The sequence below is a fragment of the Labrus mixtus genome, chromosome 5, assembly GCF_963584025.1.
Source record: "Labrus mixtus chromosome 5, fLabMix1.1, whole genome shotgun sequence".
NCBI lineage: Eukaryota > Metazoa > Chordata > Actinopteri > Labriformes > Labridae > Labrus > Labrus mixtus.
Genome location: NC_083616.1, coordinates 11,943,520 through 11,969,757, shown reverse-complemented (window position 1 = coordinate 11,969,757; position 26,238 = coordinate 11,943,520). Strand labels below are relative to the sequence as shown.

The window sequence follows — 26,238 nt, the reverse complement described above, 5'->3', positions numbered from 1 at the left end:
GATATGTTTTTTTTAATATAGGCTACTCTAATTATTCCAAAGCCCAGTCGGGGTCTGTTACCCTCCATCTTCCCTTCCATGGCTATTTATTTATTGTCTTTCCAAAAACAGAAAAGTTAAAATAATGTGTTAATTTCCTTCTTTCTTGCCTAACTTACAGAAGTTTCTGGGTGAATGTCTTGCACTTGGGGCAGACAATACTCCTGCCAGCGGGCGGCAGCAGAGCGTCGATGTAACCTTAGCAACCCGCAACCCGCGACCGTAGAAGAAGAAGATGAAGATGGGCTGTTGACAAGAGAAGCCCTGTGGCTAAGTCGAGCTAGCACCGTAGCGTTATTCTGGGTTGATTTTGTTGTTGCTTACCGTGTGAACCGATATTTTAGTGGTTGAGCTTTGTTCACGCTAACATCGAAAATGATTCTTACCGTGAAACCCCTGCAAGGAAAAGAGTGCAGTGTTCAGGTAAGCCACGGACTGTATAGCACGCTAGCTCCTCGCTAACTAGTAGCCCGCTAGCCACATGACGAGCCTTTTAGATAGCGAGATAGCTACCCTAGAAAGCGACAGGCATTTCGCATGTTAAGCTGACTTCACGTAAAGCAACAATATATGTAATGCTTGTGACTAAACTCGTTTAAGATATTGTAGCGTCACATTTCGCTCTGTCATGGATCAAGAGTTAGTTAGCCTGTCAGCCTCATCCGGGACACGGTGTCTGACTTTTTCCACACAGCCTGCTTTAAGTTGTTATTGTTTCCTGTAGGTCAGCCCTAACCCTTATTTCTGACTACCATATGTTAAAATAGAAACTTTACTGTACAGAACAGAAGGAACATTGATATTATTAATTATTATTATTATAGTTAGTTATTATTTATTAACCTAGCCTAAGTTATCAATGGCATGCAGTGATTCACTAAACTCTGCTCTTTAAACATATTTAATATCTGTCATGTCTACAGTCGTAATGGGACAAATACCAGTGCTGTGGTCAAGGTCCAGTGGCTTATTAAGATAAAATTGCACATGCCCCCTGTGTGAATTATATCTAAGTTTTAATGTAAAACTGATGCCAAAGAAGAACTTCTCTTTCTTTCTCCTCCGCCTCACCCCCCCCCCCCCCCCCCCCCACCCACACTGCAATACTCCTAAATTCTTGACTGTACATTGATCACTGCACTTCCTATACTACTTGACTGTATATATAATATCCTATTCCACTTGATATTTATTAGCATATTGTTTATAATGTCCATACTGTAAATATTGTTCATACTGTAACTATCTTATATCCATCAATGCTGCTCTATAATATACCAGTCTTATCTGTATCCTCTGCACCAGCTTACCGTATTACCTTACTACCATATTGCACTTTATGCCTATTCATGTTTGTACTGCACCTTGTTGCTCTTTTGCACTTTTTTTGGTTAGAACGCCAAAAACATTTCGTTGTCTCTGTACTTGTACTCCGCACAATGACAATAAAGTTGAATCTAATCTAATCTTTGATACTCTTCAGCTAAACAGAAAGGCAGAGTGCTCGCCGAATGTCTTTGAAAACAAAATGTATGTATTGTTTTAATCAGCACAACTGCAACATCACTTTGATCATCTTTCAGGTGGCTGAAGACGAGAAAGTATCCAAAGTGAAGGAACTTGTGTCTGAACGTCTTAACATTCCAGCGAACCAGCAGCGGTTGCTCTATAAAGGGAAAGCACTTGCAGGTAGATTTTTTTCAACTGTCAGATGTTTCGTAACCTTTGTGTATAACTGTAATTGCTTTTTTACACACATCTATTCAGTACATTGATTAAAAGTTTAAATTTTTGATGATTGCATGTATACTCTATTTTCTTCCTCAGATGAACACAGATTGAGTGATTATTCCATTGGGCCAGAGGCTAAATTGAATCTGGTAATCCGTCCTGTGGGAGAGAGGACTGGAGCGTCTGGGATGGCTGCCAGCAGCAGCAGTAGCTCACAGGGAAGAGTGTGGCAGACTGTGTCTACTATCCTTGCTAAACATTTTAGTCCAGCGGATGCAGCAAAAGTCCATGAACAGCTTATTAAGGTATTATTGATAATCCATTTTGACGTGGGTGTTCATAGTTTCTAATTGTCATTTAAAATGTTTTATTGCTAGTGCTTGAGGCACGAGACTCAACAGAAGGGAAACATCAAATCCTTGTTTAAAGTCTTTTGACCAATGTATGTTTGTTGAATATACATCACATTTATATATACATATGATTTTAATGTCAGAAGTAGGGTTGTCACCAAGCCAAAAACTCAAATTTTGATACTATACTAGTAAAAATCAGACAACATTGATGCTTTATTTAGTAGCACAGCACCTAAAACAAAAGTAATGAGTACCCTATATTGGGTAGTTTCCTGTTTTTAATCTTCAAAAATTGTAATCAAGCTTCTGCATATTGTCTAAATTTTACAAATACACTGACCACTTTCCAATACTTGTCAATACTGTTGATCATTAAATAATGGAGATTAAATTGTTCTAATACTCGTGGTATCAATAATACAACCTTAGTCAGAAGTTAATAACATGATAATTTTATTATTATATTATTATAATCTAGCATCTGATCTTTAATTTTCTGTTAGTAACAATACTTAATGTACTTAAATTCAGGGACCTATTTCTCCAACATTTTATTGATATTAGCAGTTGAAGTGTCCTCCATATTCCCTTTTGTAATTGTAAAACTGCTGACACTAAATGTGTGTTATTTTTGTGTTTATCAGTGTTAAAAGCTCCTCATCACATTCTCGAGAATGATATCTATTTTTTATCTTGCTCTGTCTCAGTATATATTTGTTTTTCTTCAAGGACTATGAACGTTCACTTCGACAACTTAGTCTTGATGACATTGAGCGCCTGGCGGGAAGGTTGCTTCACCCTGACGGCGAAGGAATGGACACCTCCTACATGGACTAAGAATTATTTATTGTGATTGTGTTTTGAGCGGTGCTCTGTGCTTGGAAGAGCATACAATGTTTAGAATGTGAGGCACAGAAAAAATCACTGAGTTTTCTTGCAGAGGGCCCCAGCTATGTGCCTGATCAGCTGCTGAGTGAACACAGATAGCACTGACTGTTGGTTATCTCAGTAATAGGGCTTTCTTATCCATGACCAATGTTCTTGGATAAGGAGATTTTGCCACTGGTATAGGTCCCTGTCATTGATGTAGCAGCCACTGACTCAAGACCTCATCAACATAAGAGTCCATTTGTGCTGTTGGTTTTTGCAGGATCTCTGGCTGCTACAACCCCCCAGTTGACACTAACTTCTACTGAAAAGTATTTGTTAGTATGATGACTTGGTGTTTTCTATTAATCATTTGTGAGAAAGTGATACATGTTTTATTCTTAAACTGATTTTCATTGTATGATTTGTAAATATCATGTTTATATATACAAACATTAAAACACAGTAAAAAAAAAAAAAGACTTGTTGCTTTTTATTTTTGTGTTATGTGCTGATATTAAACTTAAAGAAATTTGACTTGGAACGAAGATGTTATCAAGAATTTTCTTTAAGAAAAAGTAGAAAGCGGTCAAATATGAAAGGAACAAGTTGGGTCTCAAGCATAGACTGTAGGCGGGACCATGCAGTGGGTATTTTGCGTGCCGACCAATCAGATGTCGCCAACAGTCATGAGTCATTAGCTGGCCAATCAGATCATTGAAGACTCGTGTCACCGCTGCCTGTGTTGTGAGCCGATGCTTATTTCCTCCCCTGCCCATTCTGCACAACAAAAATGGATAAAATGGAAAGATTTTAACTAACCCCTTTATTTTTTACAAACTATGAAGTGCGGACACATTGGATAAGGAGAGGCATTATCTTATGAACGTAGGTAAGGAGATACGACATTAGTCATTTCTGCGGTAGCGTTAGCACAAGCTAGCACACTCACTTTCTGTCTTTTAGCTTTAGCCAGCTCAGTTAGCTTCGGCCTGGGCTGCTTCATCATTTGTTGCCATGTAATGTTAACGAATAGTGATTGATAACTGTGATCCAGATTAACATTTTAAATCCTACTTCAGTGAATAATCTACAATAATACTAGAATAATCTGGTGGTGGGATTAGGTACAGTGATGATCTAACATGGTGTTACACCCCTCTCATCAGGACCGCTCTCCTTGGCCCTACAGAAACCTACATTCAAGGGGATTCATCGTGGTTTCTTCTTCACATGTTGCAATGAATCAGCCAAGTGTTCTGTTTAGTTTCCTCTGTTTAGAGATTAATGCATTACATTTTCGGGGGATTCATATTTTAAGAGCTTGCGTTTGTCAGGAGTTAATCTAGCTTCAGCAGTAGTTAAACCTATCTGTCACTTTTGTCTATCACTCAATGTTTTTTCCGTTTTAGTAAGTGTGACCAGTCCATTGGAAGAATGGAAACCCTCATTCCCACCATCAACAGGCTGCAGGAGGTCTTCCTCACAGTGGGTGCAGAGAGCATACAGCTGCCGCAGATAGTCGTGGTTGGATCCCAGGTCAGCCTGAATAATACATAACACAATTACATAATTAATTATTAAGTAAATCTGTGCTTGATCTTCAGAGGTTTCATTTAAATTGTAAGAATCTTCAAGCTAAAGGTTTCGATCAGAACTTGAATATGTGTATTCTGATCTGCACACTGGTATAATGCTGGTTTAATAGCTGCTTTCATTATGTGCCGTAACAGAGCAGTGGAAAGAGCTCCGTGTTGGAAAGCCTGGTCGGACGGGATTTTTTGCCTCGGGGATCAGGAATAGTCACAAGACGACCCCTCGTGTTGCAGCTCATTAATGTTTCCCCTCTGGAGGAGAGACTGAAGATTGAGAATGGTACTTTCACATTCACTCATCTGTTTTTTTAATTATTGTAAATAAAGGAGGTATTGTTTAAATAAACTGCAGTTAATGCAGTTTAGAATAAGACGGATATCAGCTTGTTAGAATAGGACAGCAGGTTTGTTATCTTCTGTGTATTTTTGTGTGATTATCTCAGAGGCATGCCTCTTTCAGTTATTGTTTAAACTGCATTCCTTGAAGAAGCTCTTTCTGTGGTTGCTAACATTGAGTCTTTCTTCTTCTTCTTCTTCTTCATCTTCATCACTTTCTTAGGAAATGGGGTAAAACTAAATGTCCAAAACAGCTACCCAGGTCACTGTATTTTATCTAGTCTTTGTATAACCTTGTCACTTGTTTTGTGCCCCCCCCCCCCCCCGAAACATTTTTGTTCGTTCTGATCATCTGTCAAGCATGATATGAATCCATTTGTAATCTTCTCAGTTTCCCTACTTCTCCCAAACAGTTTATTTCCCTGGAGATATAGTGTGAAAGTACTTACACTCAGTCTTATTTGTTTGTTCAGGTGTCAAAGCTGAAGAATGGGGTACATTCCTGCACTGCAAGAACCAGGTACATTTATTCAAACAATTCAAATAATGTGAATGCTTTCTTTGTCCTCTATCATGTGTGGGTGTTCTTTAATGCATCGTTCTCTCATCTTTCTGACAGATCTTCTCAGATTTTCAGGAAATTCGTCGGGAAATCGAAGCAGAGACTGAGCGAAGTTCAGGCGACAACAAGGTGAAAGAGAGTACTCATGTGAGCTCAATGACACCTTAAATGAAGCTTTTGAAACTGCATTCATGACTCGCCTACTTTTCTCTTACTCTTAAGGGAATCAGTCCCGAGCCAATCTATTTGAAGATATACTCCCCCAAAGTGATGAATCTCACCCTTGTGGATTTACCTGGAATTACTAAGGTAAAATCAGCCACTTGGTGAGGATGTTTATTTTGGTTGATTTTGTTTGTATGTACGAACATAGTTGCACTCGTTCATGATTAATGCTGATTGCATTTGACATGCATAATCATCACATGTTTAGTGCAGCACCCCATTTGTGTTAGGCTTAAAGTAACATTGTTTTTACCTCAGGTTCCTGTCGGGGATCAGCCAGAGGACATTGAGAATCAAGTACAAGAGATGATCTTATCCTTCATCTCAAATCCAAACTCGCTCATACTTGCTGTCTCCCCTGCCAACTCTGACTTGGCTACCTCTGATGCCCTGAAGTTGGCTCGTGAGGTTGATACAGATGGTAGGACACTATGTTTATTTACAGACAACTTGTCTCCTTAGATTTCATTCCATTTTCTTTCCGCTTCATTATTGATTATTGCGTAACAAGCTTTAAGTAGAAATGTATCATGAATTATTAAATGTGCATAGAGAATGCATTGTGCTGAAGTCATTTCAGGCTGTTGAACCTGCCATGTCTTTATCGTGAACAGCATACTGTTAGTTAAGAGGTACTAGTATGTTTAGCTTTCATTATCACATTGAGAATCTGCCTGTAGAGAATGTGTCTAATTCTTTTACAATACGATGTTACGATGCCACTCAGAGTGTGGGCAGGTTAAAACATCAGTTTCTTTGTCCAGATGTTCTCCTACTGGTCTAAATACTTTTACATCAGATATTTTTGGCCTTGCTGGTTTTACTGTACACTTCACTTCTGCCTTTCTCAAAAAAACTAAAACAATTTAATTGGGATGACTGATAACTTTCTGTACAATACGTGTAGTAAAGGTCTCTGTGTTGTTGTGTGTCTTAGGGCGCCGAACACTGCTGGTAGTCAGTAAGCTGGACCTGATGGATGCAGGGACAGATGCACTGGAAGTCCTTCTGGGTCGAGTCATTCCAGTCAGACTTGGGATCATTGGGGTAGTAAACAGGTTTGCTTTTAGTACTATTATTGATATATTCTTTATTTTTTCAAATTCTATATACTTTATTCATCAAAATGGAAATATTCACTCTGTTATCGTGAGACACTTAACATACCTGAAATCTCAAACAGGACTTTGTCTGTAGTGAGGTTAATCTGAGAGTAAGAACAACAAAAGCAGTAACAAGAGAAGTGTCTAGCTTTCATCTTAGGGCCCTGTTGTTCGGGTAGGACCAGGCGTATTTTCTGGAAAGGGTTTTGAATTTGATGTGAGCAAGAACTGGGAGCCAAGGATATGAACAGCGGAGTGATGTGCTCTTTTAGGTATGTTGAAGACCAGTCATGCTGCTGCGTTCTGGGTCATTTGCCTTGAGCAGTTGCTGGTTCAGTGCCTTGCCAGTGCACTTTGGCAGTACTCAGAAGTATTCTGGCACTGATCCAGCAACCAGACTCAGGCAACCCTCCAGTTCCCAACCCATGTCCCTACACTCTGAGCCACCTCCTTTAGATTTGACAGAACAGCAACGTGTCAAGTTGTTAGTTTGCTTATTACCCTGATTATCTGACTGCACTCCCTCTGTCCCTAATTGTTGTTCCTAAAGGAGCCAGCATGACATCAATACCCAAAAGAGCCTGGAGGACTCAATAAGGGATGAGCAGGCCTTCTTGCAGCGCCACTACCCCTCTCTTGCGTCCCGCGCTGGCTCCCGCTATCTGGCCAAAACTCTCAGCAGGCTTCTTATGCATCACATCCGGGACTGCCTGCCCGATCTCAAAACCAGAGTGACTGTGCTGAGCTCCCAGTACCAGGCAAGGCTCAACAGCTATGGCCAGCCAGTAGAAGACCACAGCGCCACACTGCTGCAGATTGTCACAAAGTTCGCCAGCGATTACTGCAACACCATCGAGGGAACAGCTAGATACATTCAGACCACAGAGCTGTGAGTGTGTCCTCTCTACAGTTACTGTATCTCTGTTGAATACTTAAAAAACATCCATGATGAGAGCAGCCTTTGCTCATGTTTTAGTGAATGGTTTGTAATGGTTTGGGTTATCGTCTAATTTAACACCATTGTTACAAAACTTAGCATTATCTGACAATAGTTTTATGATGTACGCCCCTAGGGAAATTTGTTTGTAAATTTGAGTTGTATCAGCATCTCTACAGCTCTCTTACCACACGGTGATTGATGTATTTAAATATGTAGGAAGCAAATATTGACCATTTTTGGTTGACCGCATTTAATTTTCTCGTATCTAACACTGCTGACGCTCAGCATTGAGATTCTGCATTGGTGTCACAGCTGAACCCATCTCTTTTACAGCTGCGGCGGTGCTCGGATGTGTTACATATTCCATGAGACCTTTGGTCGCACTCTGCAGTCCATCGATCCCCTGGGAGGGCTGACTGAGCTTGACATCCTCACTGCCATCCGCAATGCTACGGTGAGCTTCTCCTAATCTCTATTCTGGCACTTTGTTCAATCCGAATTCGAGTGACGTTTGTTTATTCGGAGGAAAAAGGAGTTGATGTGCGAGCGAGTTGGTGCATGTCTGTGTTTGTGTGTTGCCTTGCAGGGTCCGCGGCCAGCACTTTTCGTGCCTGAGGTGTCCTTTGAGTTGCTGGTGAAGCGGCAAATTAAGCGACTGGAGGAGCCCAGTCTACGCTGTGTAGAGCTGGTTCATGAAGAGCTGCAGAGGATCATCCAGCACTGCTCCTCCTACAGCACACAGGTTTGACAAAAGATGTTTGATTGAGTTTCTAAAAAACAACAGCAGCACGGAATTAATGCTGGCACTATATTTAGAAAATGTGTGTCTTTGTCTGCTAGGAGCTCCTGCGTTTCCCCAAACTGCATGATTCCATTGTGGAAGTGGTGACTGGATTACTGAGAAAGCGCCTGCCGATTACTAATGATATGGTAATCCACAGATTAACTGATTCTCTATACTAATTAAAGTAGCTATCAACTGAGTTTCTTTAACTGATTGAGGTGTTTTTTTCCTGTTTTTTCCCCTTAGGTTCATAATTTAGTAGCAATAGAGCTGGCCTACATCAACACCAAACATCCAGACTTTACAGATGCAGCACAGGTCTCAGCAACTGTCAACAGTCAGCAGGTAGTTATTTGTCCTTTACAGCAGGTACTTCGCGTCTATCGTTTATTCCACCAGGATAATCAGATGAAGTTGTGTTCTTTAAAGCAGTAACCAGTATGTTTCACATCCAATCAGTACACTGCTTTTAAAGCTTATAGTAGAATTCCAAGCTCAGCCCAAATTGCTTTCACCCTCTGACCCTTCATTTCTTGCTGGTAGGCAGAGGGCCTTGATGGAGGGAAGCGCTGGAAGAATGAGAAGGTAGCAGAAGAGAAAGCCCCTGCTGCAGCTTTTGGCAGTCCCAGCAAAGGCCAGGCCATTAACCTCCTTGACACAGTGAGTTGTGGGATTAGCAGCAGGACCAAACACTTAGTAGTGAATACATTGCAGACTGTCAGCATTTTACCTTACCTCTCTCTGCCAGGCAGTGCCCGTGGCCCGCAAGCTGAGTTCTAGGGAGCAGAGGGACTGTGAGGTCATCCAACGCCTCATCAAGTGCTACTTCCTCATTGTCCGCAAAAGCATCCAAGACAGGTTTGTCTGGGAGAAGTCCAGGATACCCGGGCGGGGCTTATCTCCCCTTTTCCATCTCTTCCTCTTTGTCTATTGTAGACTCCATTAGTTGTTATTGATGCTGATTTTCTAACTTTGCCTCGGGGCTCTGTGTGTGTCCACAGTGTGCCCAAGACTGTGATGCACTTCCTGGTGAACTTTGTGAAAGAGCATCTGCAGAGTGAGCTGGTGGGTCAGCTTTACAAACAGCAACTGCTGCAGGAGCTGCTCATTGAGTCACAGGACACGGCACAGCAGCGTACAGAGGTTGCGCAAATGCTGGAGGTAAAACTGGCTGATGCTTTTGTTCTCTGAATAGTTTCTGTGAATATCAAGGAAAAGCAAGTCCTTTCACTTCTTCTTTCATCTACTACTTCAAGGCCACTAAATTAACTACCCTCTTATTCCCCCCGTTACAGGCGCTCAAAAAGGCCAATAACATCATCTCAGAGATCCGGGAGACCCATCTGTGGTAGCCGGAGCATATCAACAAATCCCCAGTCATAGGACAGCTTTGAGAGTATGAGAGTGTATGTGAGTTTACAGCACTGAAGGCAAATGTCCGTGTGTGTGTGTGTGTGTGTGTGTGTGTGTGCGTGTGCGTGTGTGCGTGCGTGCGTGTGTGTGTGTGTGTGTGTGTGTGTGTGTGTGTGTGTGTGTGTGTGTGTGTGTTTGCCATGTGTAGCAGTACCACTGTGCTCTCATGGACCAATGACCATAGAACATTAAGATGTCTTTTATTCCTGTCAGCTGTCGCCCTGACTGATACACTGGGGCTGTCGATTTTCACTGTAAACGTGTTCGTTGTGACAGAAATTAATTACAAACTCAGGCGGAATGTGTCATTTGTATAGTTGAAATAAGAACAACACAGCCGAGAACAAAATCATTCTTTAAACAAAATGTTTGTAGGGTATAAAGTTGTTGCTGTAATTGTAAAATATAGACGATATGTTGAGTATTTGTGTTGATCTCAAGGCTGCTCTCTCTTTCTCTCTTTTTTTTGTGATCAAAATGTGTTCCATTCCACTCTCTCCTAAAAAAAAAAAAAATGAAAACCTGGCTTCTCTGAGCCACTACAGCAGGTGCTAAAATTATGTTAGATTAGATGTGTTCCAATTTAAATCCCCCAGTTTCAGAGAATTCACCAGATTTAGAAATGAAATTCATACTCGATCGATGCAGACTGCAATGCAACACTGTAGACAGAGCACAGTCATTTACAGAACTCCGAGGATGGTGAATGCAGATTGTCTTTTTTTTTTTCCTGCTTATCAAAAATATTTATTTCTCAAAGATACATTTACATATCGACTCATTAGACTGTTGCACTGACCTTTTAGTGTGATGTGTACTGATGAACAAAGAGACCAAACATTCCCTGCATACATTTTCCTCCTTAGTTTATTTTAAAGTGTAAAAATAATTCCCACGTAGATTTGGACACCTTTCCTGTGAATTGTATATATAAGCTTAAGTACTTAGAGAACAGAAATTAATTCTATTATTATAAAAGGTGTATAAATAGTTGAGATTATGCTAGGGGATTAGGGCACTGCAACATTTGATCGATTTAAAATCGAGATAGTAGAAATACAATTTTCTGTAGCTTCATTTCCTTTCCTTGAACCATTTCTTCACTAGTTTCCTGTTAGGATCAAATTCTCAATCACTCATCCCTGTCCAGTAGTCAGGACACTTCTGGAGTATAAGAGAGTCATTATGCAGATACCAACCTGCATGCAATTTCCCCCCAACTTTAGCTTACATCTAAAGTAAGCCAGATTTCATTTCTTCTGTGCCATCAGTCATTTTATTGTGTAATGTTGCTTGACGTGAGCTAATTATTCATCTTTTTCCATCTGTTCCCAACTGAAACTGTTGTTACGCCAAATTCCTCCCTGCAGCGCTGCCGTGTTTAATGTGAATCTCTTATCATAACCAAAACAAATCACAGTCCTCAAACATAGGCTTTTACAGAAGACCTGCCTTAACTGGACCATCAAAAAGTTGCTTCTCTGTGTGATCATGGAGCGAACACAACATTTTGTCAGTCGGTCTCTCTGAAAGCCTCGGTGTACGTTAGCATGTGTGTGATCATTGTGCATGTGTGGCCGTATGAATGACTCCGTTATATATATTTTGTATAATTTAAGTATATATTATTATCAATGTGTACTGTCTACTGCCTCTGAGTTCTTGCCTGCCAATGTTTGATACATGTTTACTGATTGAAGTCTGCTGAGATTAGGGCAACTCATTAAACCCTAACAAAGGACACTGTACTGAGTCTGGCTGTTATTGATGGCATGCGCTTAAAACAATTGATCAGTTTTTATGAGGTCTGTTTGTTTGTGTCCCACAGTGCTGCAGCAATAGATATGATTTTGCTCATCCTTCTTCCCTTCATTGATCTGAAGTGGTTGAAATAAAGTCTGTTAGGGACTGTGGCTGCTGCTTTATCAGGGTGAAGATGTCCTGGAGGGAGCAAACACACCCGTGTACTAATATCAACGTAACTCCAAGCCTTCACACTGAACCTGCTTTTATAGAAAGAGCTACATAGAGTGAGCCATCTTCCCTTTCATCAAGATGATAGATAGTTAAAGTCAACACAATCTGAGTTAAACCTGAGCAGAGGTGGAGAAGTGAGCTGATGGATGACTCGAACATTGCAGCGAGAGAGGCAGGAGCTCGTCATTAATGTTAGATGAGAGTGAGCGAGGGCACTACAAGCCAAGCAGTTTTTGCGCAACAAGAAATAACAACATGACAAGTCATATCAGTGAACTCCGAAACCCTGTAAGTGTTATTATTTATCACAGCAGTCAGATTGCATCAATAACTGATTCATATTAAACTGCTTCCTTGTATCTGCTGTGAGAGCCCTGAGTTTGCTGAGAGATTAACCACAAGCATATGATCTCTAACTCCAGGTGATTATTTCTTATTGCACTTTGTCCCCCCACTGTAGCCAGTTATTCTGATCACCCTCTTCTAACACACCCCATCTCCCCACCAACTGAGGCTAGACTCGACCATACCAACTCTTACAGCGATGGAGGGGACTCGGCTGCAGCATTATGACAGCTCTACCCCTTAAGTCTCATAAAACTAGCTGCATGTTAGTGGAATCAAACTAAATACACATTTGAATTTGTGGATTTAGCCCTGCAGGCTCTTTTGTCTTCCAGCAGATATGTAGAGAGGATTTCAGGCTGCGTTCCCCCCCCCGCCCCCCCCCTCGCCTCTCCTCTGCTGGTGAGCCAGTCAGCAGAGAAGGCTGAACAAAGCCATGGGAGAGAGAGGAGCTTCTGGGAAGAAATGTCTCACTGACTCTGTCGCCTGGACAACCGGGTAAGAGAGGAGGGGAGGGTGCACGATAAAGATAAAGGACCGGGGAGCAGAAAAGGAGCAGAAAACAACACATTATTAACTGCTTAGATTGCAGGTTTCCTTTAGAATGTTTGTGTGTTTCGGGGAGTGAATGGACATTTGTGTGTTTTTCTCTTGTGAGGATTCCCCTGATGTTTCTTGTTATTGATGAGTTATTAACTATGACAATAAAACAGTAAATGTTTTTTTTCCAGCCACAATAGAACATGGAGGATATGAAATTAAAGAGCACAAGTTTAGCACATTACAAGTGGACCCAGGAGGCCTGAACGCTCCACCTGTATTTCTCGTCTCATCAGCCTCAGGTAAGAGTCTCCTCAGTGTTACAGATGTTTTCTCTGATAGAAGTGCTTTTGTTCTTGTCTGATTTAATGATAAAAAAAAAAAAAGATGAATTACTGACTCCAGTTAGCCATGCAACTATCCATGAAAAGTAAGAAGATTGTTTTAAAGACAAACGAACAATAACAGCTCATCCTATCAGCTTGGATAACAAGCATGGTTCATGAGAATAACTCTGAAGCAGATCAGTTCTGGGAGATAGGCTTCATTATGTCTTTGAATGTGTTGTTTTTTACGCTGCCAGAAAAAATGAAAGTACCATTGCTGTTATATGGAGCTTATTTAATCAGTTTTATTCAGCAGAGTGAGAGAAATTGCCTGGTTCAGCCCCAGAAGGCTTCACACACCGGGCACAGAGCGAGCATAAATTCATCGACAATAAGAAAATGAACACCGTTGTTAGGTGCAAATGGATCTCAAGAGTTGGACTTGACTCCGTATTCACAACGCGTGAAAAAAAGGAAGCACGTCCTCTATAAACACACTGCTGAGCGCTCATGCATAAGGAGTATATTCATAGGGCACTGGTGCTGAAATCAATGCCCCTTTAAATGAGGTGGTATGCTGGCTGACTTTACACCAGGCTGTGTGTGTGTGTGTGTGTGTGTGTGTGTGTGTGTGTGTGTGTGTGTGTGTGTGTGTGTGTGTGTGTGTGTGTGTGTGTGTGTGTGTGTGTGTGTGTGTGTGTGTGTGTGTGTGTGTGTGTGTGTGTGTGTGTGTGTGTGTGTGTGTGTGTGTGTGTGTGTGTGTGTGTGTGGGGCAGGAGGCAGCATGTGATATCCATATTGGATGAGATGGAGAGGAGATAAACTGAAGAGGATGGGGGTTATTTTTAGCTGCTGTCAGCAAAGAAGGTTACAAATCCCTCACCTTGGTCGACAGGGTAGAGGTGTGGAGAGGGAAAAAAAAGGGGGAACGATTGAAGGGAAGAAAAGGGCGAGAGAGTGAGGCATGGTGAGCTGAAGGAGGAATGATGGAGATGTTAGAGGTGATGAGTTCAGGCTCACAGCAGGCTGGGATTGCTCAGAGCTCATGCCTTACCAACCTCAAACACTCAAAGAGATAGAGTGGAGGGAAAAAAATTGCTGACACTCCGCTTAGCCACCTTTTTGTTGGAGGAAAAAAAAAAAACATGAGAAAAATTCAGGTCCAGAGGAGCTTACAGTTCAGCCCCATTTTTGCTTATAACTGACGAAACACTACACAAGCAGCATGAAAACAGCGGTGTGCTGCGAAACACAGTCGATCAAATACAGCTGCTGTACTTCCACCTGGTTTAAATGGATTAAATGATATCAAAAAGATATAAAGAAAGTTAAAAACTGAGTTTTTTCATGTTAGTTAAGGCAGGGGTATTTAATACAGAATCAAACAGCATACATAAACATAAACTGTTGGGAGGATTTCAAATCTAAAATGTGCAAACAGTTGTTAATTTTAGGCTTCAGTGCATTTATATGTCTCTAGTTGCAAACGAGAACAACATCGAAGACAAGGAAACAGCCTCATTATAAAGAGCAGGATAGCTTTAATATGAGCTGTGTCATGTAAGCAACAGATTTGGTAATGAATAAAGACAGAAAGCTGGGGCCAAATTACCCTCCATTTCCACACCTGCAGAGTGCTTAAATAGTTTGCGTACTGCTAATCCGGAATGAGCGATTGTGGGAGCCTGTAAACACATTAGTTAGACTGGGCTCCGCAGCGCTCTGCAGCTTTACACTGCTCATGATTATTGTATATAAGCTGCAATGTTTTAGACTGCGAAGACACGTCAGTCTCGTCAAGCGGAGAGAAAAGGATGTTTCCCAGAGGCCGTGCGTCACTGTAGATTTCTCTCCTCCACTGTACTTGCATGCTGTCTGTTGCAAGGTGCACACAAGGTGATAGAGGGTTAGAGCTCTCTGCAGGCACTGCATACCGGTCTTCAATTAGTTCTTCAGATTGTCAGACTTTGACATCTAGGCACTGATCAGTCTGGTTTGGTTTAAAAACAGACAGAGAAATGAAGATATGCTGAAGATATCCTCTCATTTAGATTTTCCATGAATAATAAACAGCAGGCAAGATCTTTTAGGTGCTGGTCGTTTGTTTGAAGAGTGACGGCTGTGTTGTTAGTGTGCGTGTGTTTGTGTGTCTGTGTGTCTACAGTCTTTCCCCAGGCTTATTCTCTCCCGTTTCCTCCACCCCACCTCTCCCTCATCATGTTTCTGTGCTTGCCTGCATGCCTCCTCTCATCTCCTGATGATGAGAGCAGCAGCATCAAAACAAGCTGTTGAGGCAGAGACGAAATGTAACAGGATTAAAATAATCTAATTACCAAAATTAGCAGCCGTACTTCGTTTAATTTTCTGTAATTGCACAGTTATATCTCACCTACGACTGGAAGATTGGTCACATACTTAGCCATATTACTTTGACATATGAAACGTTATTAGAAATGTTTGAAGAGGAAAAATATTTTTTGCTTTCGGCATATTGGAAAACAACGTGTGTTCATTTTGAAACAGCAGTGATTGATGGGTGCAGATAACAAGTACAGACACAAATCACGGCCTGTAAGCTGAAACAAGTTACTGTCTTGTTATTTTTTAAATATAAAGCAATGGTATTGAAAAATAACTGCAAATTACTAAACATTTTTGTTAGACCAGAATGTTTGATTCCATTTTTTTTTTAACCTAAAACCAGACTTTCCCGACTCCATCGATGTTTGCGCGCAGTATAGGCAGATGCTGATCTACTGCTCTCCTGTTAAAAGGTGAACCAGAGTCCTTGTCTGAGCAGAGCGATGATATAGTTGTTAATAAAAGGAAATGTTGCCAAAATAGGCCCTTCTTTCAAAGCGTATTAGACACAGTGGAGCGCTTAGTTTTCAACTCAACAGGCTCTTTTAATCTCGTTCATAAAAGGGCAATCCAGCAGAGAAACACATTAGCAAAATGCTTATCCTGTGGATATTTAAGAACATTAAAACTGCTCCTCTTAGAAAGTGGGAAAGTGTTGAGCTCAGGCTATAAAACATGGGAACATGGAACATCCATGAGCTTAATGAGCATCGAACTGGAGACTGACATTGTCGACATGGTGACCGCACATGAGCTGTGAACTTTCTGCAGCGGACATGAGCATTTGTTCTTCTTTAGCAGAACCATGAAATAAAGTTCAATCATGTGTAAGAGCACAAAACAAAAAAAATCCAATTAAACAACAAGCTACCAGTTCATTTTTTACCTCCAAGGTTAGCCTCTCAAGACTCTTTCTTCTCTACTTTCCAACAGTAAAAGTAATCTTTTAAAAATATTTATTTAATGGAATCATTTTGAAATTCTTCTGTTTCATGATTGGGTTTTCTCCTAAGCTTCAGAGCTGAGCACAGCTACCTTTAACACACAATCAAATCTCATTGTCTTACCGGGCTGACCTTAAGGCCCTGTTTTAAAGTGATAAATTACTGCAGTTAGAAGGTGCCACTTGAATTCAAACTGTGTAGAGCATCTTTAGTGCGGAGGAGGAGAAGGAAAAAAAGTGGCACCTATTGACACTATTAGTCAAAGGGTGCCTGTCACAGGAGATAAACCCTTTCTTATTCCACAACTCTGTCTAATATCGCAGCTGGCTCTTCTTGTCAGTAATTGGACATGTGAGATGATTTAATTTGCTGCAGAGCAGACACAGCTACCTTGACTACTGATATGTAGAGAGGCACAAGCAGGCTGTCCCTGGGTGATAATGGCAGGCACACACACGGAAAAAAAGAAGAATTAAATCAAAGCTTTTCGTCTCTCTCACCCCAAAGCTCTTGTGATCAGCATCTTAAAGCAGGGTTAAGCCAATCCAGTATCATTTCAACAGAATAAAAGTATTTTCTCCTCCATTTTGTCCCACTGCACCTTTGTTGTTGACAACTGCCCAAGGACAGACTTAAATCTCTTGTCCTTGCTCACTGATTTCGACTTCTAAGACACCTTGCCCTTCGTTTCTGTCTGATGCTTGTGTCAGCTGCATGTAGTTCAAACATTTATTTTGTGTTTGTGTACACCTGCCTGAGGAGAGGAAGATAGTTGGTACTTGAAGTGAGTGATGATAACAATTGGTATTATTTGTCCCTGACAGGTGCAAGCATGGACGTGGAGGATGATCCGCTGCTGTTTCAGACCAGCTGGGGAGGGTTGGAAGATGAGGAGGAGGAGGAGGAGGATGACGACGAGGATGGAGTAGCTCATGCAGAAGGACAGGGCTGTTTGTCTGAGGAGGCTGGAGTTTGTGGGCCATGGAGGGCACTGGGGTGGGTGTACACACAGCCCTGGGCCAGTGGAGTGGTTTTAGGGGCAGCTATCTTGCTCCCATGTTCCCTGTTTGCCTACATGCTCCTCTACTGCCCTCCTCTGGACATAGACCTCTCCTACAGTGCCTTTGAAGTCCACAGTCACTTCTCTGCCGAGCGCTTTGACGCCCTCACCATCGCTGTGAAGACTCAGCTGGGCTCCTGGGACAGACTGAGGCGGGACTTAGATAACAGTGAGGCCGAGGCCCTGCAGGAGCTTTTGCTGGAGAAGCTGGGCAGGCAGGGAGCATTCAACAGGACGGATAATGAGGGCGAGGGGTCCTCCACTCTTCAAAACGACACCGTAGACTCAGGAGATGATCAGAGGAGAGGCTCTGCAGCGGGCAGAGATAAAAGGACAGCGCAGGATGTGACTCAAGAGAAAATGAAAAAGCACAAGAACTCTAATAAAAAAGAAGAGGAGGACATGGAGAGATCGTGGGAGGGAAATTCAAGTTTGTCGCTCATTAGGAGAAGAAGGATTGCTCCGAATTACTACATACAGAGCCAGGCTCTGTGGAGGATCGAGCTAGTGTTTGTGGCTCAAGGGGAAGGTGATCGAAACATTTTCACCCCGGAACGTCTGCAGACGGTTCATCATGTGGAGCGACTGCTCATGCAGCACCCGCAGTTTAATCAGTTCTGCTGGAAGCCTCTGGAGATGTTGAGGGATCTGCCACTAGGGCCGTCCTACTGCTCCCCTCCAAGCTCCCTCCTGTCCTACCTCTACCCCAGTGAGAGAGGAGGGAAGATTTACTACGACGGCATGGGCCCTGACCTGGCTGATATTCAAGGTTTGTTCATTCATGGAGAAGAAAGGGAGAGAAAATGACAGCTTTCATAGAAGACTACCTGTTAAGAGTCGTCCTAACAGTGCTGTGTCTGTATTTTCAGGTTCCCTGAGTCTGGCCATCACCCACCCTCAGTTCTACTGGTACGTGGACGAGAGTCTGTCGCCGGAGCATCTCTCCTCCTCTCTCTTACGCAGTGAGATCCATTTTGGAGCTCCTCTTCCCTCTTACTACTCCCTGCAGGATCGAGCAGAGGAGCAAAGATCTCGCTTCAAAACCTTTGTGGTTCAGTATGCTGAAATGCTGGCCAAGCAGTCCACCAGGTCAGCAAGATATTACTACTTTATTTGTCAGATATTATAGTGCACAATCTATATGACTTCAGGGGTTATGGACAAATAATGTAATTATAATGCACACTGATGTAAAGGGCTGAAATGGTATGATATTTTTCTATCTGCGTCCCTGGTTCCAGCCAGGTGAAGGTGCTGTATGGGGGAACAGAGCTGTTTGATGATGAGGTGAGACACACCTTCTACAATGACATGATGCTGGCTGTCATCAGTGGAGCCTGCATCACTGTGCTCGTCTATGTCCTTACCTCCTTCTCTGGTACAGTATGACCTGTTCCCTACTCCCCTTGCATATCTCGGCCATTGAATTGTTCATTTGAGTTATTTGGATTTTTGTTGTTTTCTTGTCTTGCAGTGTTTCTGACTTTCTTTGGACTCACTAGTATCGGACTGAGCTGCTTGATGGCCCTGTTCTTATACCATGTTGTCTTTGGTGTGAGGTATCTTGGCATTCTCAATGGAGTTGCAGCCTTTGTAATCATTGGTATAGGTAAGGGGAAAGAAACACACGTTTAGATTTTAAGTTCTACAATGAGAAAATATGCTTAGTAGTTTCCTTGTCTAGTGTCTGTGTCGAATATGTTGCTAAAGCCAGCCTCTGGTTAGCGTAGCTTAGCAAAAAGGCTGTAAACAGAGGAACTCCTGGCATGGCTTCTTGCAAAACATCTGTTTAATAAAAAATAAACCTTAGTGTAAAGAATGGAGTGTTTTAGAGTTTCGGGCTTGTGCAGGACTATTTATTGGCCTGATCTCTTGCTCCAGATGTCTTCTTGTCCACTGTGAGGCAACCAGTCGAGAATCTTGGAAGTGACAGCACCAGAACAAAAAATAATGCAGCACATAAGCTCCCTTAAAACAACTCCCAGCACCTGGTTAGCTAAGATAGCGTGCATAAAGCCACCATTTGTTAGCGGTAAAATTGTTCAACAATTTTCATTCAAACTCTTAACAAAAGAGTGGGGTTTTTTTCTTCCCAAAAATTGTGAATCAGCACTTTCTCCCAGTGTATTTATCATCATTTATTTTGATGCAACTCTTTTTGTTCTCTCACCGTTGCTCAGGGGTGGATGATGTATTTGTGTTCATCAGTACCTTCAGACAGGCTTCCCACCTGCGTCAGCCGCAGCAGCGCATCATCTACACAATAAAAACTGCTGGCAGAGCTACTTTCCTCACCTCCTTCACCACTGCGGCTGCCTATGCTGCCAACACCTTCTCTCAGGTAATGGGACAGAAAGTCAGCCGTTTATAGAATCTGTACTGGCAGAGTTGAAAGACTGCCCGGCTGTGGATGAATAGAAGTACCTCTCTCAGCAGCCTGCCGTGTTCATGCGATAAGCACAAATTAAATGTTTCAAGGTCCTTGACAATGTGTTTCGTTTAACTGACACTTAGATCCCAGCCGTGCATGACTTCGGCCTTTTCATGGCCCTCATTGTAAGCTGCTGCTGGCTCTGGGTATCCATCCTGATGCCAGCCGCGCTATGCATCTGGACTGAGTGCGTGGAGCCGCAGGAACATGCCTGGCTGAATTGGTGAGCTGTTCCTTCCTTACTTTTTTGTGTGAAATGGTATTCTTTGCATGCTGTGCAACACCACAGACACAATGTAATCCCTTCAGCTGTCTCTCCCACTAAACTACCTCCTCCCCCTGAAGCTGGAAGCTGTTTTCCGGGCTGTCAGCGAGCCACAGTCCTTTGTCAGATGAGGATGATGATGTGGCGCTTCTGTCAGTGGAGATGGAGCCAGGTGAGATTATTATCTCAGGGAAGGGGAATGAGTCCAGGCTGTAAAAGCAGCTGTCCAGCCACCATAAAACCCCTGTCTTTGTCTCTTCCAGGCTCCTGTGACGCAGACAGCGATACAGCTATTCTTTCCCTGTCAGTGGAGACACCTCTGTCCCCTCCAGGGCGGCAGCATGCGGGTGTGGTGAGCACAAATCTCCAATGGGCCCTGAAGCATTTAGTGGCAGAGCCAGCTGTGGAGCGACGAAGAGCTGTTCTAGGTGAGCTGTGGACTGAGAATTCACCAGGAGTTTGAAATATATTTCTCATACTCTAGGTTTTGATGAGGAATCAGCCAATAAGAATCCTTATAATGCCACAGCCCAATTTGAAAACTGAAGTAAATCCAGGGCCCAGTAAGTAATCCACATACATATATGATAACATGTAAGAATAAGGATGAGTTGTGAAAATGAAAAATAAAACCCTTTTATTTTTAAACTATCTCCTGCGGCCAATCTCTTTGAGTCTCTTTGAGCCACACTTCGGGAATGACTGATTTAGACATAAGAGGAACCTCCAGCTAGCACACGAACTGTTGAAACAATGCTGTAATCTCTGTTCAGCCTGAGGGGGATGAATGAATCTTATCAGAGGAGGAGCAAGTCCCCATCATGCAGTATTCATCCTCTTCCTTTTCTGGAGTGGCTGCAATTGATCCCTGCTCTCGATCTGTCCCTTAGCTGCTCTATCTACTCCATCAGTCCCTCCCATCTCTGCCATTGTTCATCGTAGTCTTCCTGTCATCCCAGGTGTCTTTCTCCTGGTTCTGCTCTTATCTGCCGGGTGCTGCTGTTTCCTGAGGCCGGCTACTCATGCCCCCCTTCTTTTCCGCCAGGACACAAACCTCCAGTCCCTGCTGGCTCTGAGGAGCAACCTCAGCGGTCAGGGCATCTCCTGCCCCATGTGCTCAGGTATGACTGTGGCAGTGGAAAAAAAATATTCCTCATTTATCCTCTGAGGACCGAAGATAAAATACCTGAAATGCACATTTTGTCATGCAGGTGTATTCATGGAGAAGCCCCACCTTTTGTACACCCACACTTCTTCATCAGCGTTTAAGTTTTCAGCACATCAGCGCGCACCGGGCACAATGACCTCTTCTGCTGCTCGGAGCTCAGTGAGACCAAATTTAAGCACAAACCAAACAAGTAAAAGATTCAGCATCTAAAATGAACATTCTTTATAAAAATAAACATGTTTTGACATTCAGAGATGTTAAACTTTGTACTGTTTCTTAGGCTCTTTACTTACAGTGTACATATCAAAGTTGGACCTTGGAGCCTCTACAACCCTTTACCGCTTCTCCCTTAACACCAGCACTCCCTCCCCCTGGAAACTCTGCAGCCCAGATCATGAAGAGGTGCCATCATTTCAGGTTAGAGGGCAAAAGAGGCAACTTAATGATATTTATAATTTGTTGTATCACTACGTCTCCCATCTGTAATCTGTGCTACAAAAGTGGTTTAAAACTAATCCTGTTTCATCTCAATAGGCTTATAATCAGCCCTGCAGCAATTACACTGGCAGAATGACAGTGTGTGTTTCCCATGTGTACCATCCGTACCCCAGCTGGATGATCACATCCACCTCGTGTGACCCCCGTCATGGCTGGGCGCCAGAGTTTGCTTTTTATGGAGCATTATCTGCGCAGCAGCATAGCAGGTGAAAACAGGAATGGAAATACGTTTAGATTGACTGTCATGTTGATTTAGGGAACAATCTGTCATTTCAGCTCTGCTTCTCCTGTTAGGAGGCTGTACTTTGCCCAGCGCCGCCTGAGACCTCATCCCACCCGTGTGTGTGTCAGCCCGCCTGGCTGTGGCATCAGTTCTGGGCCTGATGGACCCACACAGGGATCCTTTTATGTCCCTATTCCTGGTGGTGAGCGAGCAAGTGTCACAGCATCTACTACATAAAGAGGGGCTTTTAGCCCATCAGGACAGCGATTTTCACACTACTTCTTTTATATCATTTAGTATCATTGAGTCTTATAAGTAGAGACGCTCTGATATGACTCCCTATTCAGATCTAGACTCTTAAAATGGAACTCTCTGAACCCACTTGAGGATTTTCAACAGCACTTCACTTGTACATATTTTTACTCCGCATAAATAAACGCTGTTTATAGATTTCCTCTGGTTGTGTTTTTCAAAGATCCCTCATCTGCTGCCAAGAAGAAACCATCCAAAACTTCTGGCTTCAACCCATGCAGCAGCGGTGCGTGTGGCCACCCGGCGGTGCGTCCTCTGGTGGACACCGGGGCCATGGTCTTTGTTGTGTTTGGCATCTTGGGCGTCAACCGAACAGGGCGCAGGGACAACCATGTGATTGGAGACGTGGTAAGGGTCACACCTGTGTCAGCACCTCGTAATAATCAACAGAAATGCAGCAGAGCCAGATTGTTCAACTGTTTTCTCATGTGGTTGACGTGGTGTTTAAATCTCTTCAAAGGGCAGCATCATATTGGATCCAGACTTTGATATCTTCCAGGAAATGGGGTATCTTTGCCAAATCTGTAAAGCGATTAGTGCAAACAGAAAACTTGTGAAACCGGGAGGAGCGCAGTGTTTGCCATCAGGTAACAGAGTGAAATCTCTTTTTAGAGCAGAAGTAATAGATAAATTAAAATGATAATACAAATATATTATATCTTAATACAATACTGTGAAAAGTGCCTAACACCTGAGTAAAAATGATCCTATCAAGACAAATCCTTAACAAAGAGATAACGGAAAATTGTACTTGATTGTGAAGTTAAATTAATTGAATTTCATCTGTTCCCTTTTTTCTTCAGGTAATAAATTGTCGTCTATTCTTCCTCTGCTCCACCCTGATTGTCACTCTCTCCCTGCTCCAAACCTGCTCCCGGGGCAGCTCTCACACGGAGCTGTGGGAATGCATGGAGGAAAGGTCCGCTGGCTGTCCATGGCCTTCGAGTCAGTAAGTCTCTTCATCTTCCTGCATGTTTTTTTAATTTTTTTTAAATCTCTCTTCATCACAAAGCTGTACGTTATCAACTCTTCTGCTCTACCTCTCTCATCCAAAGACCACATACAAGGGGAAATCCTCCTTTCAAACCTACTCAGACTTCCTCCAGTGGGAAACCTTCATCCAGGAGCAGCTCACCTCTCTCCCCAAGTCCTCCGCTCTGCAACGGGGTTTCCAAACCTGCGAGCACTGGAAGCAAATCTTCATGGAAATCATAGGCAAGTAAAGAGGTGGCATTGCATGTCAAGAGATGCTTTTTTTTGTTTTGTTCTTTCTGAAGACAGCTTAATCCACAGGGAAAGTGGGAGCAGCAGTGTGTGAAAATCTGCTAACAAACTGCTCTCTGCTCTGTTTGTAGGTGTGGAGAGTGCCCTCTGGAGTCTGCTGCTGTCTCTGGCCATCTGTGTGGCAGCTGTGTCTGTATTTACTGCTCATCCTTTACTGCTCCTGCCAGTGCTCATCACCATACTAGGTAAGACCTGACGTTTTTCATTCAAGTTTAGAAGTTTTAGCGACTTATTTAAACACTCGTGAATAAAATTTCAATTTGGATATGAAGACGTACGTTTGGATCATGTGTGTTATTGTGAGTTTTTGACTTTGCGCAGGGGTAATCTGTCTAGTGGTGGCCATCATGTATTGGCTGGGCTGGGAGATGGGAGCAGTGGAGGCCATTTCTCTCTCTATACTTGTGGGCTCTTCAGTGGACTACTGTCTGCACCTGGTGGAGGGATACCTGCTGGCTGGAGATACAATGCTCTCAACGCCAGGACAAAACTCGGTACGAGAGTGTTAACTTTCACATTTATGACTAATTGAAAAAAACGTTCCTCAGCTTCCTCTGTGCACATGTTAATACAAGCTAATGACTAAGATTTGGGAATTTCTTAAGGTGAGACGCGCCCTGAAGGCTTTTGAGTAAAGAGGAGCAGCTTTTCTTACTTACTCATTCTTTTGCAGGATCTTGCTACAGAGAGGCAGAGGCGGACATTGGAGGCAGTCAACCATGTGGGCGTGGCGATAGTGTCCAGCGCCGTTACCACGGTGATCTCCACTGTCCCTCTCTTCTTCTGTGTCATTGTGCCTTTCGCCAAGTTCGGCCAGATAGTCGCTATAAACACCGCCGTCTCCATTTTGTTCACCCTGACCGTGACTGTGGCCATGTTGGCATGCATGGCCCCCGCTCGTTTCAGCAGACCCCCCGGCGCTGTGCTGAAGGCCAGCCTGGCGGTGATGGCCGCAGCAGCCTTGGGAGCCGTTGTGTGCTGGGTGGGAGGACAGCTGGGTGCGTTGGCCTGGCAATCAGTCAGCACCTGATCCAAACTTCACTCAAAGTCACACTGATGTCAGGCCGAGGAGACCCTCTGTATGCAAACATGAGACACTGTAAGCACTCAATTCTCCTCCATGTTCAGGAGGATTATCAGATCAGTGAATGATTTGAACTTCACAGCACAAAGATGTCAGAATTGATCACACAATCATAAATCATCCACTTGTAACGATGGATGGAATGTTAGTACTAAAATATTGTGTAAACGATATGTGACTCATGTTTGTGAGTTTATCAACCACTTTCTCGGTTGATATGATGATTCACTTTCGATTAATTTGTTTCCTCTGAGGTGGAGATGATTGAGTAATCGTTGTGAAACTCTGGCTGACTCACAGTTTTCATCAGTGTAACTAATGGAGTTGTGAAGAGTACGTGAACTACCGTTGTGAACAACCGTCAGGGCAGAGCACTCTGATGTCCGTAAAAATTAGTGTTACATGTCCACTTGACTCACAGGCACTTTAACCCCTTTTTTTTTTTGGTTTGTGTTTTCTGTAATGGATATTGAATGTTTTTTTCAGCCATATTTCTAAAACAAAAGGCTATGATGTCCTGATGTGGCTGGATTCAAAGTTGTACTCAGATTTCAAGCTGCACAGTTTTGTTAAAAGTAATGTGCGATGTAAATGTTTCAATCTGCTGCTCTCACACATTTCAGGCCACAAGATACGATCCTCTTTTGAGACCCTTAAACATGTTTATATCTTAGATCTATTTTTGTCATCAGAACCGATTGAAAGAAAACCTCTCGTCAGGTCCTCAGGTGTACTCTAAACTCACCCTCCAACCCGCTCGTAAGCACTCGCAACAAGTAACGTTGCTCTCACATAATTTAGAGCACCACTCACACTCCCATCGATGCCGGCTCTGCTCTGCCCCGCGGTGAAGGTGAGGGCCATTTGTCAAGCTACATAACACAATAATGGTTAGGGAGAGAGACTCCCTCCATTGCCAAGAGAGCAGTACATTTCTGTTATTGTGTGTTCCTTGTAAAAGTCAAATAAAAACAGGTGCAGAAAAGCCTGGAGTCGTTTGTTACTGTGAAGGCTCAGCACTGCTTTCTTCTCTCTCGTTACATCACGATGAAGACCTGTCACCGCTCACTTACAGTCACATAGTTACCGAGAGAGCTACAGCAGACAGCATCTCATCTCCAGTTGGCTGACGTTAATTATTCATAAGAAACAGCTCAGATGTTACATTGAACTGCAGAGCATCAATGTTTCATTGAACAAAAGGAAAGGTGTTCTGCATACAGAATCGTTCCTACTCATTGTGCTGGAAACTAAAGAAGAGGGATGTTAAGAATGTATTTCTTTTAGTCAAATCAGAAAAAACCCTGGCAGCCTTTGTTCAGCAGAGTCCTCTATTTTATTCAATTGCAGCAGCATCAGCATCAAATACATTACGATGCAGTGGAAAAAAATAAACTACTGTATGTTGTCAGTATATATTTACTTAGGAGCTTCTATAGAATCTGAATATATGTGCTTCATTTAAATTA

General features: G+C 42.8%; 3 protein-coding genes across 5 annotated transcripts; all 3 read left to right on the top strand.

Moving 5' to 3' along the window:
- The first annotated feature begins 268 nt into the window (after nucleotides 1–268).
- On the top strand, nucleotides 269–3,474 carry ubl4a (ubiquitin like 4A). Its single transcript, XM_061037867.1, has 4 exons — nucleotides 269–462; nucleotides 1,623–1,728; nucleotides 1,867–2,075; nucleotides 2,856–3,474. The coding sequence occupies exons 1-4, from the start codon at nucleotides 415–417 to the stop codon at nucleotides 2,961–2,963; spliced, it is 471 nt and encodes a 156-aa protein (XP_060893850.1). The 5' UTR covers nucleotides 269–414; the 3' UTR covers nucleotides 2,964–3,474.
- A 249-nt stretch (nucleotides 3,475–3,723) lies between these two features.
- Nucleotides 3,724–11,694, top strand: si:dkey-32e23.4 (dynamin-1-like protein). 3 transcript variants are annotated; one of them, XM_061037863.1, is made up of 18 exons: nucleotides 3,724–3,881; nucleotides 4,406–4,532; nucleotides 4,727–4,868; nucleotides 5,148–5,186; nucleotides 5,398–5,444; nucleotides 5,544–5,615; nucleotides 5,709–5,795; nucleotides 5,970–6,132; nucleotides 6,649–6,769; nucleotides 7,365–7,703; nucleotides 8,088–8,208; nucleotides 8,341–8,496; nucleotides 8,595–8,684; nucleotides 8,785–8,883; nucleotides 9,082–9,198; nucleotides 9,287–9,396; nucleotides 9,540–9,699; nucleotides 9,834–11,694. In XM_061037863.1, the coding sequence occupies exons 2-18, from the start codon at nucleotides 4,431–4,433 to the stop codon at nucleotides 9,888–9,890; spliced, it is 2,022 nt and encodes a 673-aa protein (XP_060893846.1). In that variant the 5' UTR covers nucleotides 3,724–3,881; nucleotides 4,406–4,430; the 3' UTR covers nucleotides 9,891–11,694. The 3 variants fall into 3 exon arrangements, with proteins under 3 accessions (XP_060893846.1, XP_060893845.1, XP_060893847.1); XM_061037862.1 differs by having other exon boundaries at nucleotides 3,728–3,885; XM_061037864.1 differs by lacking the exon at nucleotides 5,148–5,186 and having other exon boundaries at nucleotides 3,728–3,885.
- Nucleotides 11,695–12,701: 1,007 nt separating this feature from the next.
- On the top strand, nucleotides 12,702–25,165 carry disp3 (dispatched RND transporter family member 3). The gene is made up of 22 exons (XM_061037856.1): nucleotides 12,702–12,771; nucleotides 13,005–13,115; nucleotides 17,269–18,273; nucleotides 18,374–18,593; nucleotides 18,746–18,882; nucleotides 18,979–19,113; nucleotides 19,685–19,845; nucleotides 20,019–20,158; nucleotides 20,281–20,372; nucleotides 20,464–20,628; nucleotides 21,160–21,321; nucleotides 21,412–21,558; nucleotides 21,649–21,785; nucleotides 21,903–22,072; nucleotides 22,161–22,291; nucleotides 22,565–22,749; nucleotides 22,862–22,988; nucleotides 23,205–23,350; nucleotides 23,457–23,616; nucleotides 23,757–23,870; nucleotides 24,007–24,179; nucleotides 24,359–25,165. The coding sequence occupies exons 3-22, from the start codon at nucleotides 17,277–17,279 to the stop codon at nucleotides 24,713–24,715; spliced, it is 4,056 nt and encodes a 1,351-aa protein (XP_060893839.1). The 5' UTR covers nucleotides 12,702–12,771; nucleotides 13,005–13,115; nucleotides 17,269–17,276; the 3' UTR covers nucleotides 24,716–25,165.
- Nucleotides 25,166–26,238: the final 1,073 nt, after the last annotated feature.